Source organism: Petaurus breviceps, unplaced genomic scaffold (assembly GCF_028583685.1).
Source record: "Petaurus breviceps papuanus isolate PSGF00001 unplaced genomic scaffold, PetGlider_PUasm1.0 90919, whole genome shotgun sequence".
Lineage (NCBI taxonomy): Eukaryota > Metazoa > Chordata > Mammalia > Diprotodontia > Petauridae > Petaurus > Petaurus breviceps.
This window is the reverse complement of record NW_027187378.1, coordinates 44,324,356-44,349,243: the sequence shown is the minus strand read 5'-3', so window position 1 is coordinate 44,349,243 and position 24,888 is coordinate 44,324,356. Positions and strand designations below refer to the sequence as shown.

Here is a 24,888-nt window from a genome sequence, read left to right as displayed (position 1 = left end):
ACACACACACACACACACACACACACACACACACACACACACACACACACACACACAACTGGCCGTGTAACCTTGGGCAAGTTACTTAACCCCAATTGCTTAAAAAAAATAGTCACAGCTCTCACCAATCCTACCCCTCCCCAGTATATAGTTACCAACTTCAAGCTAACTATTTTGGTGTGTGGAAAACTCACTCAAGCAGTAGTTTGCTAAATGATATTCTAGTGACCCATAAGTATAAAGGTTCCTTCTTAAGCTCCCAACATGCTAGGAAAAGCTAGGTGGTAGGAAGATATAGTTGATTCCTGCTGAGAGTATGACAGACTTAGGTAAAAAATGCAAACAATTATGCAAATATGACCACCAGGGGGGTGATGGAGGAGGTACATTGCAAATATAGAATTCTGCTGTCAAGTCTCTCAAGTGCTCATCTTCAGGAAAGAAGGCAACCACCCATGATCAAAGAGTATGGAAAATACTTTCACCACCTCAAATATTCACCACACCAGCATCTTTCTATTGATTTGATTTTTGCCAACAAAATATAGTAGATGGTCATTAACACACTGATGATAAAGGATATGAATTGCTTTTTCCTTCAGGGGGGTGGTAGAGAGGGATGGAAATGATATGATCTTTAAATCTATAGTACCACAAAATGACAGACCAACTTGAAGTAATCATTTCTCTCCATGAGTGTGTTTTCTTACGCATAAAATGAGAAGGTTTGCATTAGATGATCCTTACAGCTCTGAGTCTTATGAAACTTGCTGTATCACATGCTATGCCACCTTGATTTAATTTTATTAAATCATTTTAAATTTATTTCTGTGAGAGAGCTTTGGTAGCCCTTCCTTCCATCCCCTCCTTGTCCACTCCTCATCCCCATCACAGAATGTTATACCTGGAAGATCCTTAGGATATAGAATGTCAGAAGTTTTGAAGGAAACTTAGAATATAGAAAGTCAGAAGTAAAGGTGTGTTACTTAGAACTCAGAGCACAAAATGTTTGAACTAGGAACAGAATATAGAATGTTGGGGGGGGCATTATAGAGATCTCCTCGTTTTATAAATGAGAAAAATGAGACAAAGTGGCCCATGAGCACACAGCTGGTGGTAGGACTCTGGCAACACAACCTCTATTCCAGTGCTCTTTCTCTAATATCACATTATTTCAACAATGACTATATTTATGATTTACCCTTCCTGCAATATCATGACTACTAAAATTATATTCAATATTTCAGAGATCTTGGGGCAGCTAGGTGCTACAGTGTATAGAGCACCGGCCCTGGAGTCAGGGGGACCTGGGTTCGGGTCCGGCCTTAGACACTTAACACAAAAACTAGCCATGTGACCTTGGGCAAGTCACAACCCCAATTGCCCTCCAAAAAGCAAGAAAAAAATATATTTCAGAGATCTATAATTTCAAACGTTTGAGGAATTCTGGAATGCTCAAGGAGATCTGCTATTTCTTTGATGTGGCTGTTTCTTCAGATGATGCAACTTGTAACTCATTCACATTTGCCTAAACCAGGGATGGGGAACCTGTGGCCTTGAAGCCACATGTGGCTCTCTAGGTCCTCAAGTGCAGACCTTTGACTGAATCCAAACTTCTCAGTTCTATGAAGGTTCTCCACCTCTGGCTCCAAACCATGAGACTTCGGTCCATGTCCTCCCATAAATTCACTATAGGGTTTCACCTAACACGCAGAACTCCTTCCTCACTTTTTCTTGATATCAAATGAATCCAAATGGAATGTGTTGGCCAAGCAATTCCTTCCTCCTCTTATGTGACCACCATTTTTCTTATCTTACATTTCTTTCATGGCCTCATTTTCTCTAACGCATTTTTGTTGTTCTTCCTTACTTGTTATACATTGCAACCTACCCACACCCACCCTGCAACTCCTCATTGTCCCTTGAGTTGTACTCAGTTTTAATTCTTTGGGGAATATTATGTTCCATGATTGTCAAACATACAATAAACTTGCATGAGTCATAGAAGCTGTGTGACCATGGGCAAATAACTTAAATTCTGTTTACCTCAGTTTGCCCTTGTATAAAATGGGGGGGGGGGGAGTAATAACAGCATCTACCTTGTAGAGTTATGAACAAAAAATGAGATAATATTTGTAGAATACTTAGCACAGTGCCTAGCACACAGTACATGCTATATAAAATGTTTATTCCTTTCTCCCCCTGTCTCACCTTGGTATTACTATAATGAGGAAGAAGCAAACATTGATAAAATTATAGAAAATAAGGAGCAGAAAATGTATAATGAGGTATTGATGTTTTAAATTTTGTAAAAAATATATCTGTACACTATTATGTTTTTATAAAATACGAAAAAGTTTCCTGATGGAATTATAAGAATACTGGATAGCAAAAGATAGACCATATTGCTTCTGATCTTTACAAAGACCTTTACAAGGCTAACCTTTCCAGTCCTGGAGGGTATCATTGGTGAAATATAACCCTTGAATCCTTACCAATGGGAAAAAGATGGGCACATGGATAGTGGATTTCCCTCTTCTCTCTCCTCCATTGACCATCATGGCATTTTGCACAGGAATTACTTGCACAGTAGGAGTGCCTACAAAAAGAGAGGGGGGGGGGGGGTGTAGCTTCAAGGATTACCTCTGGAAGCAAAGAAGAGAGCTGCCTATGGATTCAAGAGAGGACTAGCCATGATAGGAGTTGAGCTGTGGAGAAGAGCAGACCCAAAGACCCCAGTAGAGCAATTCATTCAGCAAAGATACTATAGCTATGAGGGATTAGTATGAGGCTACCATATGAAGAGAAAGGGCCCTAAAGTTGTCTGGGTCACATATGTTCCCTATATATATATGCCTCACTACTAGTATACTCTATATTTATTCCCACTCTTCTCATAGACACTGTGTGTTCTTGTGGGAGAGTGTACCTTCTGTTATATGAAGGTGTGTGGGAGAGAACATTTTGAAAATACTGCTCTTCCTATTTCTGTTTGAATAAATTTAGTCTTTGTTTTTGTGCCAATTGTATTTACTGACCGACTGTTAAAGTTAATCTCACCAAAGGGCACTTGTAAGACATAATCTTAGTAATATAAGCCCAAAGACTGCCTTCATATCCAAAGAAGTAGCTGCTCCCTTGGAAGCCAACCTACAGACCAGCTATGTTGGTATTAAAAGAACAGGCCTCTATTTCATGGAGAATGGTAAATGAGCTCTGCAATTTTTCATATAGAATATAGTTTAATTCTAGGCCTAATTCCTTGTCTATTTCTGGTATTTTCCCAGGTTACAGATAATGCTGAATGAACTTTATAGATGTCTATCTAATTGCATATCATGATGTGGACTATAGGAATTCTTCATCCACTTTGTTTTTTCCTGTGTGAACTGTTTATTTTGATTAATTAATGGTCTCAGCAATGTTCTAGAACTTGATTCAACAAACACTATATTATTTGTAAAAGGAACAACTGGAAGATATTAATGTCTATAGTGAATCCCTCTTATCCTTGGAGTCTTTATAGGATTCTCTCCATTACAGAGGTGAGGGTAGACCATTGCATCTCCCTGTTTTATTCTTTGTCTTATGATGATCAGAGGTTTATTTCTGTTGTCATCTTTTTCAAATAATCTTAATTTTGATTTCTGCATGGGAGACATTTTATGGTACAAAAGTATTTAAGATAATTCTTCATTCTATCAAATCAAACTTTTTTTAATAGTCAGCAAATTATAATTATGGTGTCCTTTATATTTGTTAGTAAAGTTTACGAAGGTAAAGACATTGACTATAGCTTGAAATGTCCCTATCGAAGCCTTCATTGTACATTCTATCAATGAGTGGAATGCTCATTTTAAAATTATATAGATGACAAGGAAGGCATAAAGTTTGGTAGATAGTAATTTTCACTCAGTAACCTTTTTTCTGGCTTCAATGAAGTCTGAAATTATTTTTCTCATGACTTTGGTATCTTCCTCTACTTCAGATACCTTGTTCATTGATCCCCATGCATTTATGTCAACTTCAGTAAATATCATTACTTTGTAAACTCAGTCCAATCCAGCTTTTTTTTCTTCTCTTTGGTGTTTTTCTTCTACCTTCTCTATAAGCACATCTGGAACCGTAATATTATATTCCAAGTATGATGTCTCCATTGTCCTTCATGGTAAAAAGTATTTTTTTTAATAAACATATTTAAAGATCTTTTCTATCATGTGTCTATTTTTCTCCTTCCATCTTTATCCTCACATACCCTCTGGATGACTTTACATAGTCTCTCACCAAACTCTCCTTAGACTGGTTTTACCTTCCAGTTTTCCATTAAACAATCAATCAGTGAAAATTTATTACTTAACCACCTACTATGTGCCAGGCACTGTGCTAAGTACTGGGGATACAAAAAAGAAGCAGAAGACAGTCCCTACCCTCCAGGAGCTTACATTCTAATGGAGAAATGCTTTTCTCTTTCATAAGATGACATCGCATTCTACAATTCTTCTCTAAATGATTTTACACATTGCAGTGCTGGTATAGTATAGTAAGCAAGGTTGTTCAGTCACTCCTGCTTCACATCAAACTCATTGCCTAGATTTGTTTCCAGGTATAAATATTCACCCTCTTGTGCTCTGAGAAATCTCAACAAAAGTATCTATAAGCAATTGCCTATTATTTTAGAAATGAGACAGTACTCTTAAGAAAATCCAAGTTTTTATCAGTCTCTAATAAATTATTTTTTTCCCTCTTTGCAGATAGGATTCCCCTCAGTCATCTTCTTTCAACTGCATCCCCCAAAAGTACACCCAAAATGCCAAAAAAAAAAGCCCTATAATTAACAAGTATATATAAAGAGACAGTAAGCATTTCAAACAAAGAAAGATAAGCCACTTTTTAAGAAACAGACTTTCCCTACCTCTAAAGGAAGTCTTTAGAGTCCTATAATGGACACTTACTACTATTTCTATGAATATGACTACAATAAATGTCTAGACCTTTGTGTAGTTATTAGAAAAGTGAACCTGCATGAAAATTCCCTACACTCCCTGTCAAGCTTGTATTTAATCTCCAAGTCATTAATTGCACATTCCAGAATTTAGGACCTGTGCTTAACTTCTGGATATGCCAAGTTGCTACTGTTGTTTAATCATTATAGTTGTCTGACTTTTTGTGGCCCCATTTGGGGTTTTCTTGGCAAAGATACTAGTTTGTCATTTCCTTCTTTAGCTCATTTTATAGAAGAGGAAACCGAGGCAAACAAGGTTAAGTAACTTGCCTAGGGTCACACAGATAGTAATTGCCTGAGGTCAGATTTGAACTCAGGAAGATGAGTCTTCCTAACTCCAGGCCTGGAACTCTATCCACTGCACCATCTAGCTGCTCCAAAATGACAAGTACAGCCCCTGAATTCTAATCTTGCCACAATCTTTGTCAGGTACTGCTATGTTAAGGGGGGGAATGATTCCCTCCATCCCCAATCCCCCTCCCCCATGTATTTGTTTCTGTGTCCATCTCTATCCGCTGTCTCTATTTCTGTTTGTCTCTTTGACCCCATTTCTGTTCTTCTCTGTCTCTGTCTGTCTGTCTCTCTCTTTCTGTCTCTCTGTCCTTGTCTCTTTCTCTCTGTGTCCCTATCTCTATCTCTCTAAGAGAGTGTTCATATTCTTTGTTTTAAAAAGCAGGATTATATAGCTACAACATCAGTGTCAATAGAAAAGGAGAGGTTGTTGACTTTAGCCCCAGATCTCAATGCCCCAGGAATTTAACAAACCTCATGCTACTCTGCCAACACATAGCATTTCATGCCCTAGCCTTTCCAGGCCTGTCTGCTACACATGCTGTGCTCTTGTCAAGTGCTTTCTGATGATAGTAAAAGAAATCTTTTAAAAAGACCTTTTAGGAAAACTAATTGGAACAATCAGAATAATTTCATGATACTCTGCTTGAAATCAGAAGAGCTGAATTTCAATACCTGGTCTTAAACTTATTGCCTTGGGCAAGTCACTTGTAAGTCACTTAAGCACCATAAGACTCAATTTTCATGTCTATAAAGTGGAGAGAATAATATTTACATAACTTACCAAAGATTTGTTGAGCATGGAGCACTGTGTAATGCTGTAGAAATGTGAGTAAACAACTGTATGCATTTCTAGTGGATTGGAATGCAGACATCAGGAAGTAATAGTGCAGGTTGTATGAGGATGAGTTTATGCAATGATGAGAATGAAAGTATGCTTTTCTTTAAAATCTGCTATATTAAAATTTGACCTCAAATAGATTAGATGGCCATTATTCATTTTATCAAATAATATTTCATTTTGCAAAAATAAAAATACATAAAAAGTCTACCATAATTTTATTGAAAAGGTTAACTCCTCTGCCTGTATTTGAAATCTAGTTCATATGTATTAGGATAGGTAACATAGTGTAGTGGCTAGAGGATTGCCCTCAGAGTCAGGAAGACTACCTGGCTTCAAGTCCCCAGGTCAGTGTGATGCTGGTTCTATAACCCTGGGCAAGTTGTTTAATTTCTCAATGTCTTAAATCATTCTTTAAAACTCTAAGTTGTAGAGAAAGGGCAGATCTTCTCTGGAGACCTCCTTATACCAATGAAATCACAGATGTGGTTAAAAAAATTATATGTATAAATTTTGTTGAAGGAAATGTGAGGACAATAGCATATTTTCTGTGAGTTTGGAGGTTTTTTGGGTGTTGGAATAAATTAGTCTTTTTCTTTCTGAGTGATGAGGATGAACTGTTATTTTATCTATCATCTATTTCTTCTCCCTTAGAGTAGAATGATGAAAGATACCTGGTTAGCTAGAGATTAAGTAGCGTAAATGGAACACTAAAACTCCACTAGCAATCAGAAAGGTTGCCATTTTGCTGAGAGTGAACCTAAGATTGTTGAAAAAATAATTAAGCTGAATCCAGAGTATACCCAGGTGAGTCAAACACAGTTTGAAGCAGGGATGGTTAAAGAAAGTTCAGTCCTCATGTTCAGACTAGAATGGGAAGCAGTATACTGTCAGGAATATATTAAAGGCCTAGGGAATCAAGGAACTGAGACATCACTATGGAATTTTAAGCTTAGTAACTTTGGATACCATCCAGTCTACACAATTCAATTTTATTTAATAAGCACTTTTTATTTACCTTTAGCTCTATTTCTGTTATGTTTGAATATTATTCATTTGCCTAATGAATGTGACATGAAGCATGAGGCAGCAAGGGACAAGAAGCGAAAGAGGAAACAGGCATTAGAATCAGGTACCATGATATATATGGTATTATCAATCAAAAGGAGGGGGTAAGGGTCAGGAGGAAATGAGCAGGGTATAGTTGGTCTCTGAAATGAGAGATCCAAGAAGGAAAAGGGACCGAGGTCAGTCAGGATCCTCTGGTTGGGATTTAAAGGATAACTAAAATTTAGACTGCAGAAAGAAGATAACCCCTTAAGGAAAAGAATAGGTTAAAGACAACTCTTGGCCTTTGACATAACTTCTCTTAATTTGATAATGTCCCTGCCATTCTCCACGTAGTTTCCCAGGCTTATAGCCTTGCAGTAGACTCTTCTCTTTTCCTCACCCAATACATCCAACCACTTGCTAAATCCCACTAATTCTGCTTTCATAACATCTCTCATATTTGACCTCTAGTTTCTGTCTCCATAATCCCTCTAGTCCAAGCTCTCATCTTACCTTGAATATTCTAATAGCCAATTGTCTTTCTGTAGTTGGTTTACATATCTTTAGCATTGCTACCTGGGAAATCTTAATTCACTGCTAGCTTAACTCTGTTGATTATTTCCTATTTATTCTGTATATAACTTGATTGTGTATAGTTGTTTATATATTGCCTTCCCCACTAGATTATAAGCTCCTTGAGGGTAGGAACTATCTTTTACTTTTATCTCTCCAGTGCTTAACACATAGCAAGTACTTAGTAAATATTTCACTGATTGACTATCCTAAAAAAAAATAACAATCCAGTTGCTCACTATTGCCAACTCAACTGACATTGACCTACTTATTGGAAGCTGGTATTCAGTGTCCTCCTAAATCTGCTTTCAGATCTCCTATCGAACCTTGTCTCATGCTATTTCCATTTACATAGTTGGTTTTTCAGTCATTGAACCTATTTCCAGTCCTGGCTTCCTGTCTTCTTTCGTCTCCACGCATTTGCTTATACTGTTCCCCATGGCTAGAAGAAATTACCTTCTTTGTCCTCAATTTCATCTATTCAATTTCTTTGCTTCTCTTAAGGCCCAATTCAGACATCACTTCTTCTGTGAAGTCTCCCCTGACCAATCCTGAATGGAAGTAATCTCACTCTCCTTTAAGTTCTCATAGCACTTTGCCTAAACCTCTCCTTTTCCCTATCATATTTTATTTTTTAAATCTTTCTTTGTGCATATGCCATTTCTCTCTCTCTGTCTCTCTGTCTCTCTCTGTCTCTCTGTCTCTGTCTCCCTCTCCCACTCCCACTTTTTATATCTTTCTCTGTCTCTATCTTTCTCTGTCTTTGTCTCTCTCTCAGAAGACAAGCTTATCTGAGAGCAAAGAATATAAATAATTTTTGATGTTTATATCTCCAATGTTTTGTGCATTGCTTTGCATGTGATTGATTCTTCTTATTTTTCTAATGAATTTAAATTATTTTAAATTAAATTTTATTTTTTAATCATCAAAAACCCTTCTTTCTCTTTAACCCACAATCGAGAACAAAAGAAAAATAAAACCACTATTACAGACATGTATAGTCAATCAAAACAAATTTCCACATTGACTATGTCCAAAAGGAAAAAAAAAAAATTTGTGCAATGGTGAAGACTCAACTGCTCAGTTTTTGGAAGGAGCTGTCTCCCCAGGAAGCTTCTGTGACTTAAGGCATCAGACTTTATCTAGGTCTATTGTATAAAGGAAAGTGTTTAGGGAAAAAAAAAGATAATGGGCAACAACAAAAAATCCTTGGTCCTTATTTATCACAAATATAAGTACACTGTGAATGTACAGAAGGACTTCCAAACAAAAGAATTATTAAGGGTGGGGATGGATTATCAAATAGGATCGTCTTCCCTGGAGGTCTTAAAAGATAAATGTTCATATCTCTCTAGGAGCAGTCATTCAGTCAAACAAAATTTATGGAACTCCCACATGTGTGCAGGGCCATGCTTGGCTCTTTATAAAACTTAATCCAAAATGACAGGGTCTTGTCCTGTGAGGCTTATCTTCAGGCAAAGGGAGGGAAGTAGCTACCTGAGGTGACCTTTCAAGGTCCCTATACTATTGTGGAGCTCTTTGAGGTTTGGAGTAAACTTCACCTTGATAGTCTAATATCACAGGGTCTGAGGTAAAAGGAATCACTGAAAAAAAAAACAGAGAGAGGCAGCAGGTAAATAGCAAGAGCATTGGATTTAGAGTCTGAAAACCTGGATTGAAATACTGACTCATTCACCCTTTGTGACCTTGGATGAGTCTCCTGTCTCAGTTTTTTTTTCCTCTACACGTTAAAGGGTTAGGACAGATGATCTCCAAGGTCCTTTGCAGATAAGGGTATGTTCAGTAAATATTTAACAGCTGGTTCTCCAGAAAAAAAAAGAAAAAATACATTTGACACAAGTTTAAGCAGCATTATTGGCATTTTCTCCATTGCTTTCTTATGTCTAGACAATCAATAAAACAATAAACCAAACTCTGATTTATAGCTTTTTCAGATTTCTGATGTGTAAATAAATGTTCTCACTAAAAATTTGACAATTGCCTCTCAGATCTGATTATGCTGGCTCTAAATAGAGATTGTGAGATAGACAGGATACTGCAAATTAGTCTAGGTACATGCATGGGCTGTCAGAGATGGAACCTTCCACAGTATCCTTTCTGCAACTTCTCAAACACATATTACTCTACCCTCTTTTTCAAATATTCTCTTATGATGAACTCTCTGTATCACATCACAGCTTATTGTGTTTGTTGGATAGTTCTAAATTTCTAGGAAGTTTTTTTTGGGGGGGGGGTTCCCTTTAGATTGAGCAGAAATTTTCTTCCCTGTAACTCCCACCCACTGGTTCTAATCTCCTTTGGGCTTTATAAGTCTGGAGGCATAAAATAATAGTGAAGAAGAGAATTTGGTATTGGAAAGGGTGACCTGGGATGTGGAGTCTTCCAGAGATAGCCAAATTTGCACGAGTGTCAGAAGATGGAACAAGTGTGAGATAAAGAAACTTAGGATGGAAGGACAATGATTAACAAAGAAGTAGGGGTTCCATAGGGTGCAATGGGACAAGGAAACATAGAAGGATAGGGATTATGAAGAGGTCATCCTGAATTAGGTGGGGATGAGAGTATGGGGACAAATAATTATCCTGATAAGGCTAAGCAACTAGACAAAAGTTCAAAGGACAGCAAGTCATAATTGTCATTTAAAAAAAAAAGTTAAATGCAGTTTCACTATTAAATATTAATCTGCTGGGGTGGTAAATTTTATTAAATTATAAACTCACTACAGGTAAGAGCTGTATCTTTCTCCTACTCCCTCCTCTCCCAGTAGGATATGGACCAAACTATAATTTCATTGGTATAAAGAATTCCTAGGAGGAAGAAACTCCCTATACCACCTTTGGTATAAGTCCTAGTCCTAGAATACCAGAAGGTTGTGTGAGACTTCCACAGTCACACAGCAAATAGGAGTCACAGTACAGAATTTAGCATGGGTCTTCCTGGTTCTAAGCATGCTTCTCTACCCACTATTCTATACCACACTGCTTCTTTTGGATATGGGAGGTGTTTAATTAATGTTTATTGAATTGCATGGGGTTGAAATGGTCCTTTCATGCTGTTAAGAGCTTTAAAATGATTTAGGGGTAGGATAAAGGGTTTGAGAATTGAATTTAGCCTATGCTTTATCTAGTATGTCCCAAGTATGATACCAAATGATAATTATTGTTTAGTTATTTTAATCATATCTGACTCTTTGTGACCTTATTTGGGATTTTCTTGGCAAAAAGACTGGAGTATTTTGCCATTTCTTTCTCCAACTCATTTGGCAGATGAGGAAACTGAGGCAAACAGGATTGAAGGACTTGCCCAGGGTCACACAACTAGTAAGTGTCTGAGGATAGATTTGAACTCAGGAAGATGTGTCTTCAAGACTTCAGACCCGGCACTCTGTGCACTGTAGCACCACCTAAATGGGGTCAAATGAAAGTACCTTTGTTTTAACCTAACTCCTGGGTTAAGCATCATGTTCAGAAGTGCTCATGAAATAGTAACATTTCCTACTGAGATAGACAATATAAATATTGACAAGTAATGGATATTGGGAATATGAAATAGGAGGAATTTCTTTAAAAAACAAAATCAAAATTCAAATATATGCACACCTGTTTGCTCCAACAATTTATATGTGTGCATGATTTTGAAGTGGGGTTTTTTTCCTCTTAGTGATTATTACAGACCACTGCAGGATTCCTTTAAATATTTATTCATTGCTCCTTACTTATATCATCATATAGAGTGAAATGATATCCTTTACCTGAGCAGATAGCTATCTCACTGCATATAAAAATCAGCAAGCTCACTGCTAGTATCAGACTGGTAAACATTCAAAAATATAACAGAGAAATCCCAGTATTCCTTGGGGTGAAGTTGGGGGTTGGGAAATGGGAGTGGAGCAAGCAAATGAATTGCCCAGGAAGAAATTTTGGAGGAGGAAAAAATGGAAAAAAAAATTTTTAAGCTAAGAAAAAGAAAGCCATGAACAACATAATTCACATTTTCTGCAAACAAGGAGAAAATGTTTCATTTATAGAGTTAGACAGAAGTGATATAGGAAATATATCTGCTCCATGTAAATTTATTAAGTGCAACTTTCTTTCTCTCTCTTTCTTTCCTTTAGATAAAAAACCTCTTCATGAAATAAAACCCCAAAGTAAGTTGTTTTTCTTCTTGTGAATATAATTTATTCTCATATTTGCTGCCTCACTGTTGTTATTTGTTTAGGAGCTGAGCAAAATTGAAGGTTGTATGAAAGACATAGGGACCTATGTGAATTGCTTTTGCATATTGGTGGTTTTAAATTGAAAATAAAGACACTCTCCCCGCTCACACACCACCCCCACTACCCAATGATAAAAGTAAATCCTTCTCCCTGCTTCTAGCTACTTCAAAATCTATTTCTTGTCAGATGCCACCTGGGATTATCGTTGCTTGTATCTCTGACTTGTAGCTCTGAAATTAACAAATATTTGGTGGAGGATTTTCATAAAAACCATCTCTTACAACTGACAGATCACAAGCCTTTCATTCCTTGGGATGAAGTAGGAAAGGAGGAAAAGCCCCAGAAGCACAACTGAAGTCTGGCTTCTCAATGTATCCATGATAAATGGGTAAAGGGGTCTCCCAATGTAGCAAGAGAAAAGACTGTATTTTAACAGTCTTAGAGATGCTGTGACATCCTGAGATCCTAATTCACAGACTTGCTTCCCCATGGAGGTGAGGGGAGGAATGATGATGGCATCATTGTAACTTGACCTCATGTAGTCATTCCCTGATTTTGTAAAAAATGTTATCGTCATGTGACTAGACTTTTGTCATTGATTCCCCTGGAGAAGGAAGCATGAATTCAGCCATCTGAGAGGAAAGAGGGGATTGGGCATTCATCTGGTTTAGGAGCAGGTATCCACTTTTGTTGGCCCAAGGGCATACCAGTTGTCTCAATATACCAGAGGCATGATCCAGGGGAAGTTTGCCAAGGAATACAGAATTTGAACAGGAAGAAATTCAGTCTTGGAAGAGATACAATACTGGGAACATTGTGGGTGATACTGAGGCAAGGAGAAGGAATCACAAAGACCTAACTTTGTGATCAGCCAAACCATAGGATCTTCAGAGAGTAAAATGAGAAGATTGAACCAGGGTGTCTTGATCCTTAGTTTAAAGCAATAAGGGGAGGAAATTATTTCATTATAAAAGAAGCTACTTAAATAATCTAGGGAATCTGCTTCAGTCTAACCAGCTAGAACAAAAAGCATGGGCCAAAGGAACAGTAGAGTTTTGTATGGGTCAGAACACAGGGTTCTCCAGTTGAAAAAGGAAGATGAATGCATGTTTCTTGAAGGCTAAAGTCCAGAAAAAGACCTCTTTGGAGGCCAGTTCTGATATGGGCTGTCTCATCAATGAAGACAGGAAAATAGTGAGAACAGGACTTCCAAAAGTACCATGGGAAATAAGTCTAGGAAATTACTGGTGCACAGGTTACTGTATAATCCTGACATGACAGAAACATAGGAGAAGAATTTTCTCAGCAGATTTAGGAAGAGAGAGAAGAAAAGTACCTTTTGTGCTTGGGCCAAGAGTTAGGAAAATAGATTCTTTATGTGTTGAGACATTTATAAACCTTTTCAAATTGAAATGACATTAGCTAGAAACCTGAGATGTAACCTATAGTTCATTAAACATTGGTATCAGTCTGCACATTCAGAAGTAAGATTTAAGAGAAAGGGCTCAGTGAAGAAAGGACGGGAGACGATGAAAGATTGAGCCTTAGCTCTTGGTACATATGTATGGAGGAGCAGGTTTGACTGATGAGACTTTTATAAATCTATAAATTTTCCCTTTATGGTTATTTGCCTTCCTTCCAGCCCACTCCTTTGTATTTTTTAGTGCTTAATAGTAAAATCCTGAAAAACACCTAAAAAAGACAAGTTGTGTGCTATTTCCAAGAAGAAGGAAAAAAAATCTCCTGTTGTGGTGGTAGTTTGGAAGCTAGATTCAAAAAGAGAGGTGCTGTCAGTGAACCTAGTCCTAGGCTCTGCTGGAGGAAGAAAGGAGTAAGATCATGGGGTGAGAGTAAAAGAATACTAGCTTTAGAATCAAAAGTCTCAAATCTGAATCCTGGCTTAGACACTAGCTGTATTACCTATGGTAAGTAACTTATCCAGTTAGATAGAATAATTATTTAAAACTATGTGTTTATGTACCATACTAAGCTAAACCCCAAAGATAAAAAAGACCAACCAGCTATCATTAAGGATTTTATATTTCAGTGGAGAAGGACAATGGATGGGTGAGAGGGGAGGGTATGTGTATGGCTTGGAGATGGTTGGGAAGTACAGTCAGTCCAGTCCTTATCTAGGTCAGGTAAAAGCTTTCATATCAGAAATAGGAGACCCAGGGAGTAGGTTCACATTTGTGGCAGGTTTGGGGTAGGGGGAGAATTGAAGGATGATGCTCATGGTCAGACTGTTGGAAACATGGTGAGGAGATAGTAGATAGCCAAGAAGTGGCATGGAGTCCTGGTTTCTAGAAAGAAAAAGTGGAAGTTTACCTATGAGAGCCTGGCAACAGGTATGGCATTCATTGGGAAAGGCAGGAGAGGGGGGAAAAGGTTGATGACCAGAATGTAAGCAGCATGGTATGGAGATGGTATTCAACATCCATCAGCATGCTAATCTGTAAAATGTGGACAATTATCATACTATCTACCTCTGGGATGTTGGCAAGTGATTTTTAAAACATTAAGTATATTCATTAATAGATAGGAATAATTGTTGTTTTTAGTATCATTATTATTAGCAAGTATAGTAAGAAAACAGTACCCCTAGTTTTGCATGGCAATTGTTGTGTTTGTCCTTAGTTTTCGAAGAGGACCATGGCATCAGGAAGGTGTTGACGTGACTTGCTGTTGACTTTGATTCGAGTGAGGGAACGAGGGCTATGAAAGGTCACCAGCCTCACCTTCTCCTCCAGAGCCATCTGGTTCCAGTGGCCAGATAGTCATCAGGATGACTGGATATGAGACAGGATGCAATAGGAGACCCTGGCCCTTTTAAGCTAAGGTCTTTTCACTACTCACTTAGAGTGAGGTAATGCCCATTCAGTGAATAGGCATTTTTAAGACATGAGTCAAGGGATGACAAAGGATAATAGAAATAGCACTATATCTTAGACTGTGGTGGACTTTGGCCTTAGGTGGAACTACACATAAGGGCCTCTGTAGGGTTGGTTCCTCTCTGTACAATATAATTAAAAGAGCAGAAAGAAAATATAAATTGCCCAGTAACATCTTCCTTCATGGCCTGAAATCTGGGCATTGAAAATTTCTGTTTCTTTGAACTTCTAATTATTTTCAGTCTTCAAGAGAGCTCTGAAAGGATGTAAATACCTCCTTTTCAGTTTATATCAACACTACTCTTTCAAAAAAAAGCTATGGGTTCACAGATATGAGATAGACCTAAGGGTGAAGTGGAGAGCATGACCCCCTGGAGAGATGAGAGGGATGCTGAAAGTAGAGATACATGGGTAGGTAGAAGCAGGCCAGAGAGAGCCTTTCCTTATTTTCCTTTAATGCTTGATATTGGACTAGTATATCCATCACATTTATAAAAATATAAGATTATTGAGGTTGGAAGAACCTGTTCAGTATTTCTTCCAAGCCCTTCATTTCACTGATGAGGAAACTGAGTCCCAGAGAACATAAGCAAACTCACCCAATGTCTCCCAGATATTGTCACAAATGGGATAATGCTCAGCTCTCCAGTCTCTAAGTTCAATACTCTTTCCATTACAGCATGTCGTAAGATATTACTCCTTGGCGAATACTTCCTAGAAGACAGATATAACCAAATACTTCCCTTGGGAAAACCAAATTTTGGTGGGCATTTAAAAGAGGGTCATAAGTTTAGAACTACAAGGGCCTTAGTACTCAGCTAGTCCAACCCTGTCATTTTACAGAGAAAGAAATTGAGGCCTGGAGAATGGAAGTGACTTCCCCAAGGTCACACATACACAAATTTAGTTTTGAGCTGTTGCAAGAAGGTTGCTATTGTTTTGGGTTTCATTTTGTTTTGTTTTCCCTCTAAAGACCATCTGTTTTGTTCATTTGTGTGTGAGAAGGGTGAGGATTTGACCCTGTAGCAAGACTTAGATACATACTGCTTAAACATCAGAGCAAGGGACAGCTCCCCTCCTCCTGGGCAAAGTGCAGATGCCATCTGCTGCTGCAGGTGTGGTGCACGTTAAACATCATGAGCATCAATGCAGAAGCCAACATGAGAGTTACTTAGCGAATGTGTTTGTTTTGGGTTTTTTTGAATGATTTCATGCTTAGTTTGTGTGTCCTGTGCCATTCTAATTTGGTTACATCGGTACTTCTAGCTGCAAAGCCCACAGTAACTATTCCTAGTCCTTGGGGACTGCTGAATTAGTTTCTGCTTGGGGTTCTCGCTCTTGAGCATCATGCTTAATTGCTGGATATTGCAACAGGGGCATTTGGACGATTTTAATTTGTGATTTCCTAAAAATAAAACCTGCACAGAAATGATGTGACTGCAAAAAGGTTCCTCAAGGGATCCAGCAGGATTCTAGAAGCTGTAGTAGGTTGAGTACTGTCCATGGCCACTCTGCAGAAGTGGGGCTTGGCTTCAGATGCTGTGAATTATCACTGATGCAAAATCAAAGTCAATTATGAAGATAATTGAGAAACAACCTGTTCCTATAAATAGCCAAACACATGATCCTCTAAAAGCGCTAACAGACAGGAAGCCTCCATTAGATTCTTGTACAATGAGCGCCCTGGAGGATGGAGGAGGGCCTGTGTCGATTTGCTAGAAAGTCTAAAAAAGAAAAGTTAAGTCTTAAGCGATCTGTGAGCAAACTGTAATGACAAACTGGGGGAAATATGTGCACTGCGTAGCTCATGAAAGCACTTATTGTAAATGAGATAATTTAATCAATTACGTTTCCTAATGTACTAAACCGAATGTTTCATTTTCTGCCTCTGCACATCTTAAATTATCTTCAGGTGCTTTATGAGATTTAATCATAGTTAATAGAAACTTCATTACCATCAAATGTGCTTTCAATAAATGTTGTGTAACAATGTCAGGAGGTGCAGTAAAATATGGCTGGTTTGAAATGGCAGACGGTACTCACCCCTGGAACTGGGCTAAGAAATGACTTTTTACAGAGGCTGAGCCTCTTCTGAGTCATAGGAAGCATTGGCTCCCCAAGGACTGTATGTGTGCTCCTGGGTATTGGCCTGTTTAGAAGAATCACCCTAGGGAAGGAAACTGTCCACATTCACTGCATAAAATAACACAGCAACATGCATCCTTCAATTCAGCTCCCTCTCCCCTAAGGGAAGGGCTTTTTATTATATAACAGGACCCAGTGTGATGAATGACCCTGTTTGACACACAAATCCAACGACAAACTCTTGTTGAAACTGGAAGTACATGGGGAGTTCATCAGACAAGCTCTGCACAATAGGGCATCCTGCTAGCTCCTTAAAGGGTCCAGTGTCACCTGGGTGACAGAAGCCAGTCATCTCCTCACTAAGCAGCAAGCAGCTCAATTTTTTTTTCAAAAAAGCTAACTGCAGGAAGAATGACATGAATGAATTAATTTGTGAAAAAAAAAATCAGAAGTACAAACAAAGATAACTCAGTTAGAGCATCCTCAGGCACAATATGCAGCATTTTGGTCCAAGCCCTCTCTTGCAAAGTGTTTCTGCTTCTAGCAAATGGCTTTTATCCCAACTACCACTGAGCTACCTTCTTCCCTTCATCCCCGGGATGACAGCTGGCTGTTCTTGTGTTGTTGGCTTTCTTCCTCCATCTCCTTTAAGTGAGTATTTATCATGTGGATACCTGAGTACCTCACTGCCTCTTTCAACCACCCACATATCATCTTTGCTTCTGAGGGGAGGGGGAGACGGGGGAAGTGCAGTAACCAAACTCTTTGTGTATGTTGGGAGAGATAGAGAATGCTGAATTTCTGAAGGGCACTCTTAAGGATCCTCTGTACATAGAAAGACATTTCAATTTTTACATGATTGGAAGCTTGTTTGAAGCAATAGGCAGCATTTATATGTCTTTTACATTCTAAACTGTCCCTAAATTTGGAATATGGATAAAAAGTAAATAGTGAAGGGCAAAAGAAATGGAACAAAGTTTGTTATTTGTTCAGTCTTTAGAGGGTAATAATGATCACTGAGGATAACTGAATATGAACCTAGGGTCATAGATTTAGTGCTAATATTCTTTAGAGATCATTTTCCACATCCAGAGAGATTAAATGAATTGGCAAAAGGTAAAACAGTTGTTCATAGCAGAGCAGAATTCAAACACAGACCTTCTGACTTGAAGATCAACATTCTTTCCCCTGCACCATATTGTTTTGTGGCAAAGAAAGCTGTCATATTTGTCAATACAATTGTGTAGAATTTAGGGGTTGGAAGTAGCCAATAGAGGTCATCATGGTGAATCAGAAAGGACCTCAGAGGACATCTAGTCCAACTTCTCTATTGAGCAGGTGAGGAAGTACAATGGAAAGTGCTCTGGGTAATGACTTAGAGGACCTGGGTTCAAATTCCTCATCTGACTTTCACTGTCCTCATAACCCTGTATAAGTCACTTAACCTATCTGTGCCTCTTTTTATTTGTTTCAAAAAAAGATGACTAGGTTAGATGGCCTCTTGGGTCCATTTCAACTTTAAATCTATAATTCCATCAAACTTGGGCCCTGAGAAGTTAAAGAATTTACCTGATTTACACACAAGTTGTCAACAGCAGAGCTAGGATTTGAATCGGGGTCCTCCTCATTACTCTAAATCTAGTACCTAGGTGGTGTAGCAAATAAAATATGGGATATAGAGTCAGGAAGACCTGTGTTCAAATCCTGCCTTAAACCATTTACTAGCTATGTGACCCTGGATGAATCATTTTACTTGTTTGCCTCAGTTTCTTAAAATATAAAAGGTGGCATGATAATGTTATCTCTGATCAGTGTCATGGAGATGCAGTAAGAAAATATTTGTGAAGCACTTTGCAAAACTTAAAGTGCTGTTGTGTTATTGTTATTGTTATTACTTCTCTTGCCGCAGCATCTCTCTTTTCTTCTCTATATTTAGGTCACTTGCTTTTATCCAAAAGTACTTCCCATTCCCCTTCCTTCTTTTGAGCTTTGAGACTCAATTTCAGATTCCTAAAAAGTGAAAGCAAAATTCTTTAATGGCACAACTATTAGACTAGAGATCATTTGCTCCCAACCTCCCCCTTAGATGGGTGGCACTCCTCAAAGGCAAAGACAGTGTGGCCTGCCAAAGAAAAGCTTCTGCTCCAGAATCTTCTCCTCTTCAGGAATCCACCCAGCAAAAATAACTCCTCACCATATGCTGTGTCCTCATTCCCCTTTCCATAGTGATAAGTACACCTGATTTAGCCTAAACCCTTAGAGGTCAATGCTATTTTTTTTCCTACTTTCCAAATGGGAGATATAAAACTTTCCCTTGTTAACTAAATTAAATTTTTAATAATGTTCACAGTAGAAAATATATTTATTATATTTAATCAAAGTAGAAACCATCTACCACTAATAGTGAAAGGCCACATTCTTTCAGGTACTAGTTTGCAATCCCCATTTCCATGTTTATTATCTTTTACCCTTATCTTCAACATTATCATCATTATTACCCACAAATATGGACTTGTAGTCTTCTGTATAGTAACCCTTTATGGTCTCCTAAAATTTAGCATTGTTTGGGGATTGAGAGATTTAGTCTAATATGTTCATTTTTTAAATAAGAAAACCGAGAAACCCAGGAAAGTAAAGAAGCCCAGGGGGGAAAAATGAATTACCCAGTCACACAGATAACAACAAATATAGCAGAAAGACTGCTGACTGTGGAGTAGCAGGACCTGGGTTTGAATTCTACCTCTGTTACTACCTCAGTGACCTTGGGCAGGTCACCTGGCCTCTGTGCCTTTTTTTCTCCTCTGTAAAATTGGATATTGAGACTAGTCTGGTCTCCATGGTTTCTTCCAGCTATAAATATGTGAGCCTATCAGCCATGATTTAAATATAGTTTTTCTGACCCAGGTTCTTTTTCCACTACCTTACATTGCCTGTGTTTGGAAATAATTAGTAGGTCATCCTTTTCTCCCACTAGATTAATAACATTAGATTCTCCTCATAGGTAGTGGTACCAAATATCCATTTCTCTCAATGATTCTCCTCTGAATACATGTCATAATCATCTCAGATATTAAGGACAAGGAAAAGAAGGTTTTGACCTATACTGAATGTAGAATTTTTTTCTGCCCAATTGGGAAAAAAAATTTCTTTTTCCCTATGAGGAAATGGGACCAACTTTTGTAATCACACAATTATTGTGTTTTTCTTTTATTGGTTGACTTTTCTTAAATATCGACCCAACATCATGCAAGGTCACTCATTCTTGTTACTGATTTCATTTAAAGATTTGTGAAATAAAATTTTCTTGTTTGCTAAGTATTGTTCTATCCATAAATACCATATCAGGGCCCAGCAAAATGCATCAGAAGTGGTATGCAATTACAGGGTAAATATGTGGTTCTTTTACTTCATCCACTCTGCTAGATACTGGGTGACATGGTAATTACATCTGGCATAATCATTGATGTTCAATCAAAAAATTACTTTATCCATGAGGAAATGGAGGCAGAAGGAAATTATATTTGATTCCTGTGGACATTTATGGGTAACAGAATGGTCAGTCATGATTCCCAGGCTCTTTTTTGCCTGTGATATCTGAAGCTTCAGGAGTATAATAATGGAAGCATTTAGAGGAAGACACTGGTCCCCCACTAAGCACTTTTCTATCATTTGAGGGTTTGTTGAAGGATATTTTAGTTTGGTAAAAAGAAGACTTAGGAAGAACATGAACACTGTCTTCAAGTATTGTCCTATGCAGGCTGTCCTGTGGAGTGGTGTTTAGATTAGTTCTGGTCAGCCCAAAGGACAGAGTCAGGAAGAGTGGGTAGAAGCTTCAAAGAGGCAAATTTTAGTCTAGTTATAAGGGAAAGCTTCCTAAAAATTATAACTATACCAAAGTGAAATAGGCTTCCTTTAACAAAGGCAGTTTCACAATCCTTGGAGGTTTTCAAGTAGCCAGGGTGATCACTTCTCAATCACACTATTGTGGGGATTGATTCCCTTCCAATGTGTGTTGACTAGGTGGCTGCTGAAATGTCTTCTCACTCTTAAATACTGAAGCTCTGTGTTCCTTTTAAAGAAATCATCTAGTTAAAGGAGCCCCCAAAATCTGCAGGACTAATCCAAACAAGATGACTATTTTTGGTCATCATCATTGTTATATTTGTAAGCAATTCCCCCTAATCAAGTCTTGTTACTGGCCCTCTCGTAGAATCTAGTCCAGCCTAAATAGGGAGAAACTTGTCACTAGAGAAGTCACCAGGTGACATATTTTATTTTGGTCTTAGAAAGTCATGAAGACAATTTATTAAGATGTGATTATAATCTACCACCATTTACATTGTGGATTTTTTTTTTGAGGCAGTTAGGGTTAAATGATTTGCCCAGGGTCACATAGTAAGAGTCTGAGGTCAAATTTGAACTCAGGTCCAATGCTCTATCCACTGCACCACCTAGCTTGCCTGAATACATCATGGATTCTTGAAATTTTGCTTAACTCTTTCTTTCAAAGCACCCTGATGGGTAAAGAGCTAGACTTGGAGTCAGGAAGACTATAGTTCAAATCCCACATCAGATGCTTAGTAATTATGTGACCCTGAGTAAATCATTTATTCTTTCTCAACCTCACTCAATCGAGAAGAGTGATAATAATAGCACCTACCTCACAGAATTGTTTGCGAATATAGCACTTTGCAAAATTCAAGTGCCATGTAAATGATAGCTATTATTATAGTATCATGAAGCTATGAATCATTGCTATGTGAAAAATTCAGTTTGGCTTGATATTATGACTTCTAGCTTTGATGGATGGTGATGAGGTCAGCCTTTGGAACAAACTGTGGCCTATGTTGTTATATTTCCAGAGTTTCTGTACCCAAAAGTACCTCCCAACTGACTACATTCTTATGGCATAAGCAAAACAATCTTTTTTTTCCTTTAAGCAATGTAGACAATCCCATGAAAATTAACTTATCAATCCTTATCAATCACCTGCACCTCAAAGTAAATGAATTTGTAGAACCCTTTATTTTTCCCTTTAAAAACCTTTAATATTTGTTTTTTTTAATTAGTAAGCATTTATTTTCACTCTTTTCCAAATCCCCCAAGTGAAAAAAAGAAAGAAAAACATTAACCTTTGTAACACATATGCATAGTCTAGCAAAATAAATTCCCATGTTAACTATGTCCAAAATGTGCATCTCATTCTGCATGTTTTGCCTATTGCCCCAATGTCAGGAGTAGGCTTTATGTAGGCTGGGAAGAGTGTGATTGCAGTGGGTAAAAGAAGCCTGAAAAGCGTGGGCACAAATTTGAGTTGTTAGAGACAGCCAAAGACAAATGCCACCTCTGTCCCTCTATCTCTTGACTGGTTCTGACCAGTGGTGTTGACTCCAATAAGCAAGCATCATTTAATTCTGATAATCCTTCTTTTTTGTGAGTCCTGCCTTGATGCTTGGGAAGCCAGAAACTCCTTTTGAATTTTCCTCTTATACATCTCAGCTGCATTCACCAGAGCTAGTTGTCAATATGCTTTCAGCTGTGACCCAGCTGTGTTCTCTCTGCATATAGCCTCAGAGGGTGTCAGCATCATGAGTCAGCAGTACCCAAGGATTTGGAAGGCAGAATGAGGGGGGAAAAATCTGACAAATGTGCTTCCATTGAATTGCCCTTATCAGTCCTCAGCCCCTGGCTTAGTGTGTCTCACTTTTTTCAGTCAGTTTAACGTGTTGTTTCCTGTGTCCTTGTCCTCCTCATCCAGAGGGTATAGCTTTAGGAAGAGGGGGAGAAGCAAAGGAGAGAGAGAGAAAGAACAGGGGGAAATTGTTCAGTCAACTCACTGAGTGACCTTGTAATTTATTTCTAGGGCCCTAGAGCATATAAAAAAGGGGCAACATGGAAGAATGAAGAATCTTAGATCTTTAATCAGAGGACATAGGTTCTGATGATCGTTCTTCCTCCCTGTGTGACTGAGAAAATCATTTACTTTTTCTTTTTGGACCCTGGTTTCTTCTGTAAAATAAAATAATTGCTCTAGACCAGTGGTATCAAACTCAAATATGAATGAGGGAGGGGACAGGCACCAAACCATACATAAGGATACCTTGTAAGCCACATATTGATCTAGAAAATTGCAGATTAACATTATGTTTTATTATTTTTTCATTTATTTTGTTAGATATTTCCAAATTGCCTTTTTTTCTTGTTCAGGTCACACTCAAGAGTATTATGGGTTGCCTATGTATGGCCATGTTTGACACCTCTGCTCTACATGTTCAGTAAAGTCCCTTCTGACTTTGGGATGTATGAACCCAATTTCCTATGTGTTACTATTTCAGACTACTTTGCTATTCAGTCCTATACTCTGACAAGACTGAAGGGAGCCCACTCATCCCTCCCCCCCGGCCCCCCGGCCTTTACTGCTACCTTCACCTTTTCAGGCTATTCTGGGTGGGAAAAGCACCAAACAGGCCACTGCCTCATAACTCCTGTTCCCTTTGACTACCTTTGCTATACTCCACAATGTCCTTTTTTTTTTTCTTCTGTTTATTGCCCTATGACAGAACTGGTTCTGCTTGGATTCCTCATTCATTCTTAATTTGGTACCACCTTATTTTACAGTCCACTGACTTTGTTTAAAATAAATTCACTTTACTTGTGTGCTAAGTGCTGCTCATTTGATAACATAAGTACCATATTAGGGTGCAGTAAAACGCATATAAAGTGGCATACAATTACAGGGTAAATATATGATGGGTTTATTTTATCCGCTAAGCCAGACTTTGGGTGACATGGTAATTACTTTGGGCCCTATTAAGTCTTCTTACCAAGTAGTCTGTAAGAAGATTAATTATGTAGTGAGGTGGCACTTATATCCTCATATTTCCATATACCGCCCAAGATTATGTCTACTTTCAAAGACAAAAGTTCAGGGTAAGATGAAACCAGGTATGTTGGATTATAGGGGCCATTTTGTATCTGCTTAAGAAAAGGGACACAGATCTGTAGCTGTTCTAGAGTAGAACCAAAGAACATCCCAGGTGATTATGGATACTTTTAATGGGGTAGTCTGTGAATTTGAATGGGAAATATATATTTGCATGTGTGTGTATATATATATGCACATACATACATAACATGTATATGTATGTGTATCTTTATTTTCACTAAGCTATAACTGAAATTTAGCATTTCCTTCAAATATGATTTTCTTAAAAAAATATTCTGAGAAGGGGTCTGTACACTTCTACAGACTGGCAGAAGTAATCCATGGCATACACACACAAAAAGAGCTAAAAAACTGGTCTAGTGAAAGGGCAGAGAGAATCTATACTTTTTTGGGATAAGGGGTTAGGGGAGAAAGGAAAAAAACCCTACAATTTCAACCTGAAGTCTTATGATTTTGACTTGCTTTAGAGAATATATGACCTCTACCTCAGGAGATGTTAGGGAGTACATTATCTCAACTAATCTCTTTCACAGCTTGTACTTGTAAAATAAACCATGACCTCTAGTTAGAGCCAAGAACTCCTTTGATAATTTCCCCAGTGATATCAGAGTGTCTACAAGGTTACATGGCCCAGTGGAAACAAATATTTGATCTGGAGCTGATTACCTGAGTTTGTATTCCAGCTCTGTCAATTCCTACTTGTGTGACCTTGGACAGGTCCTTTACCCCTCAGGACATAGTTTTGTCATCCATAAAATGGAGGGGGGTGGTGTTAGAGTGGATGACTCCATTAAGTTTCCTTCCAGCTATAAAATTTTGATTCTCTGAGTCATTGAAAGATATATATGGCTGTGTGTACATACATACACATACACATATATATGTATACACACACACACACACACACACACACACACACACACACATATATATATATATATATATATATATATATATATATATATATATATA

The 24,888-nt window shown here is 38.0% G+C and overlaps 1 protein-coding gene across 1 annotated transcript in view; it reads left to right on the top strand.

The window, feature by feature from the left end:
- UNC5D (unc-5 netrin receptor D) overlaps positions 1-24,888 on the top strand; it is a 794,598-nt gene that overhangs the window by 667,184 nt on the left and 102,526 nt on the right. The window contains exon 8 of the mRNA XM_069075933.1: positions 11,893-11,925. Coding sequence (XP_068932034.1) covers positions 11,893-11,925 — 33 coding nt within the window. The remainder of the gene's footprint in view (positions 1-11,892; positions 11,926-24,888) is intronic.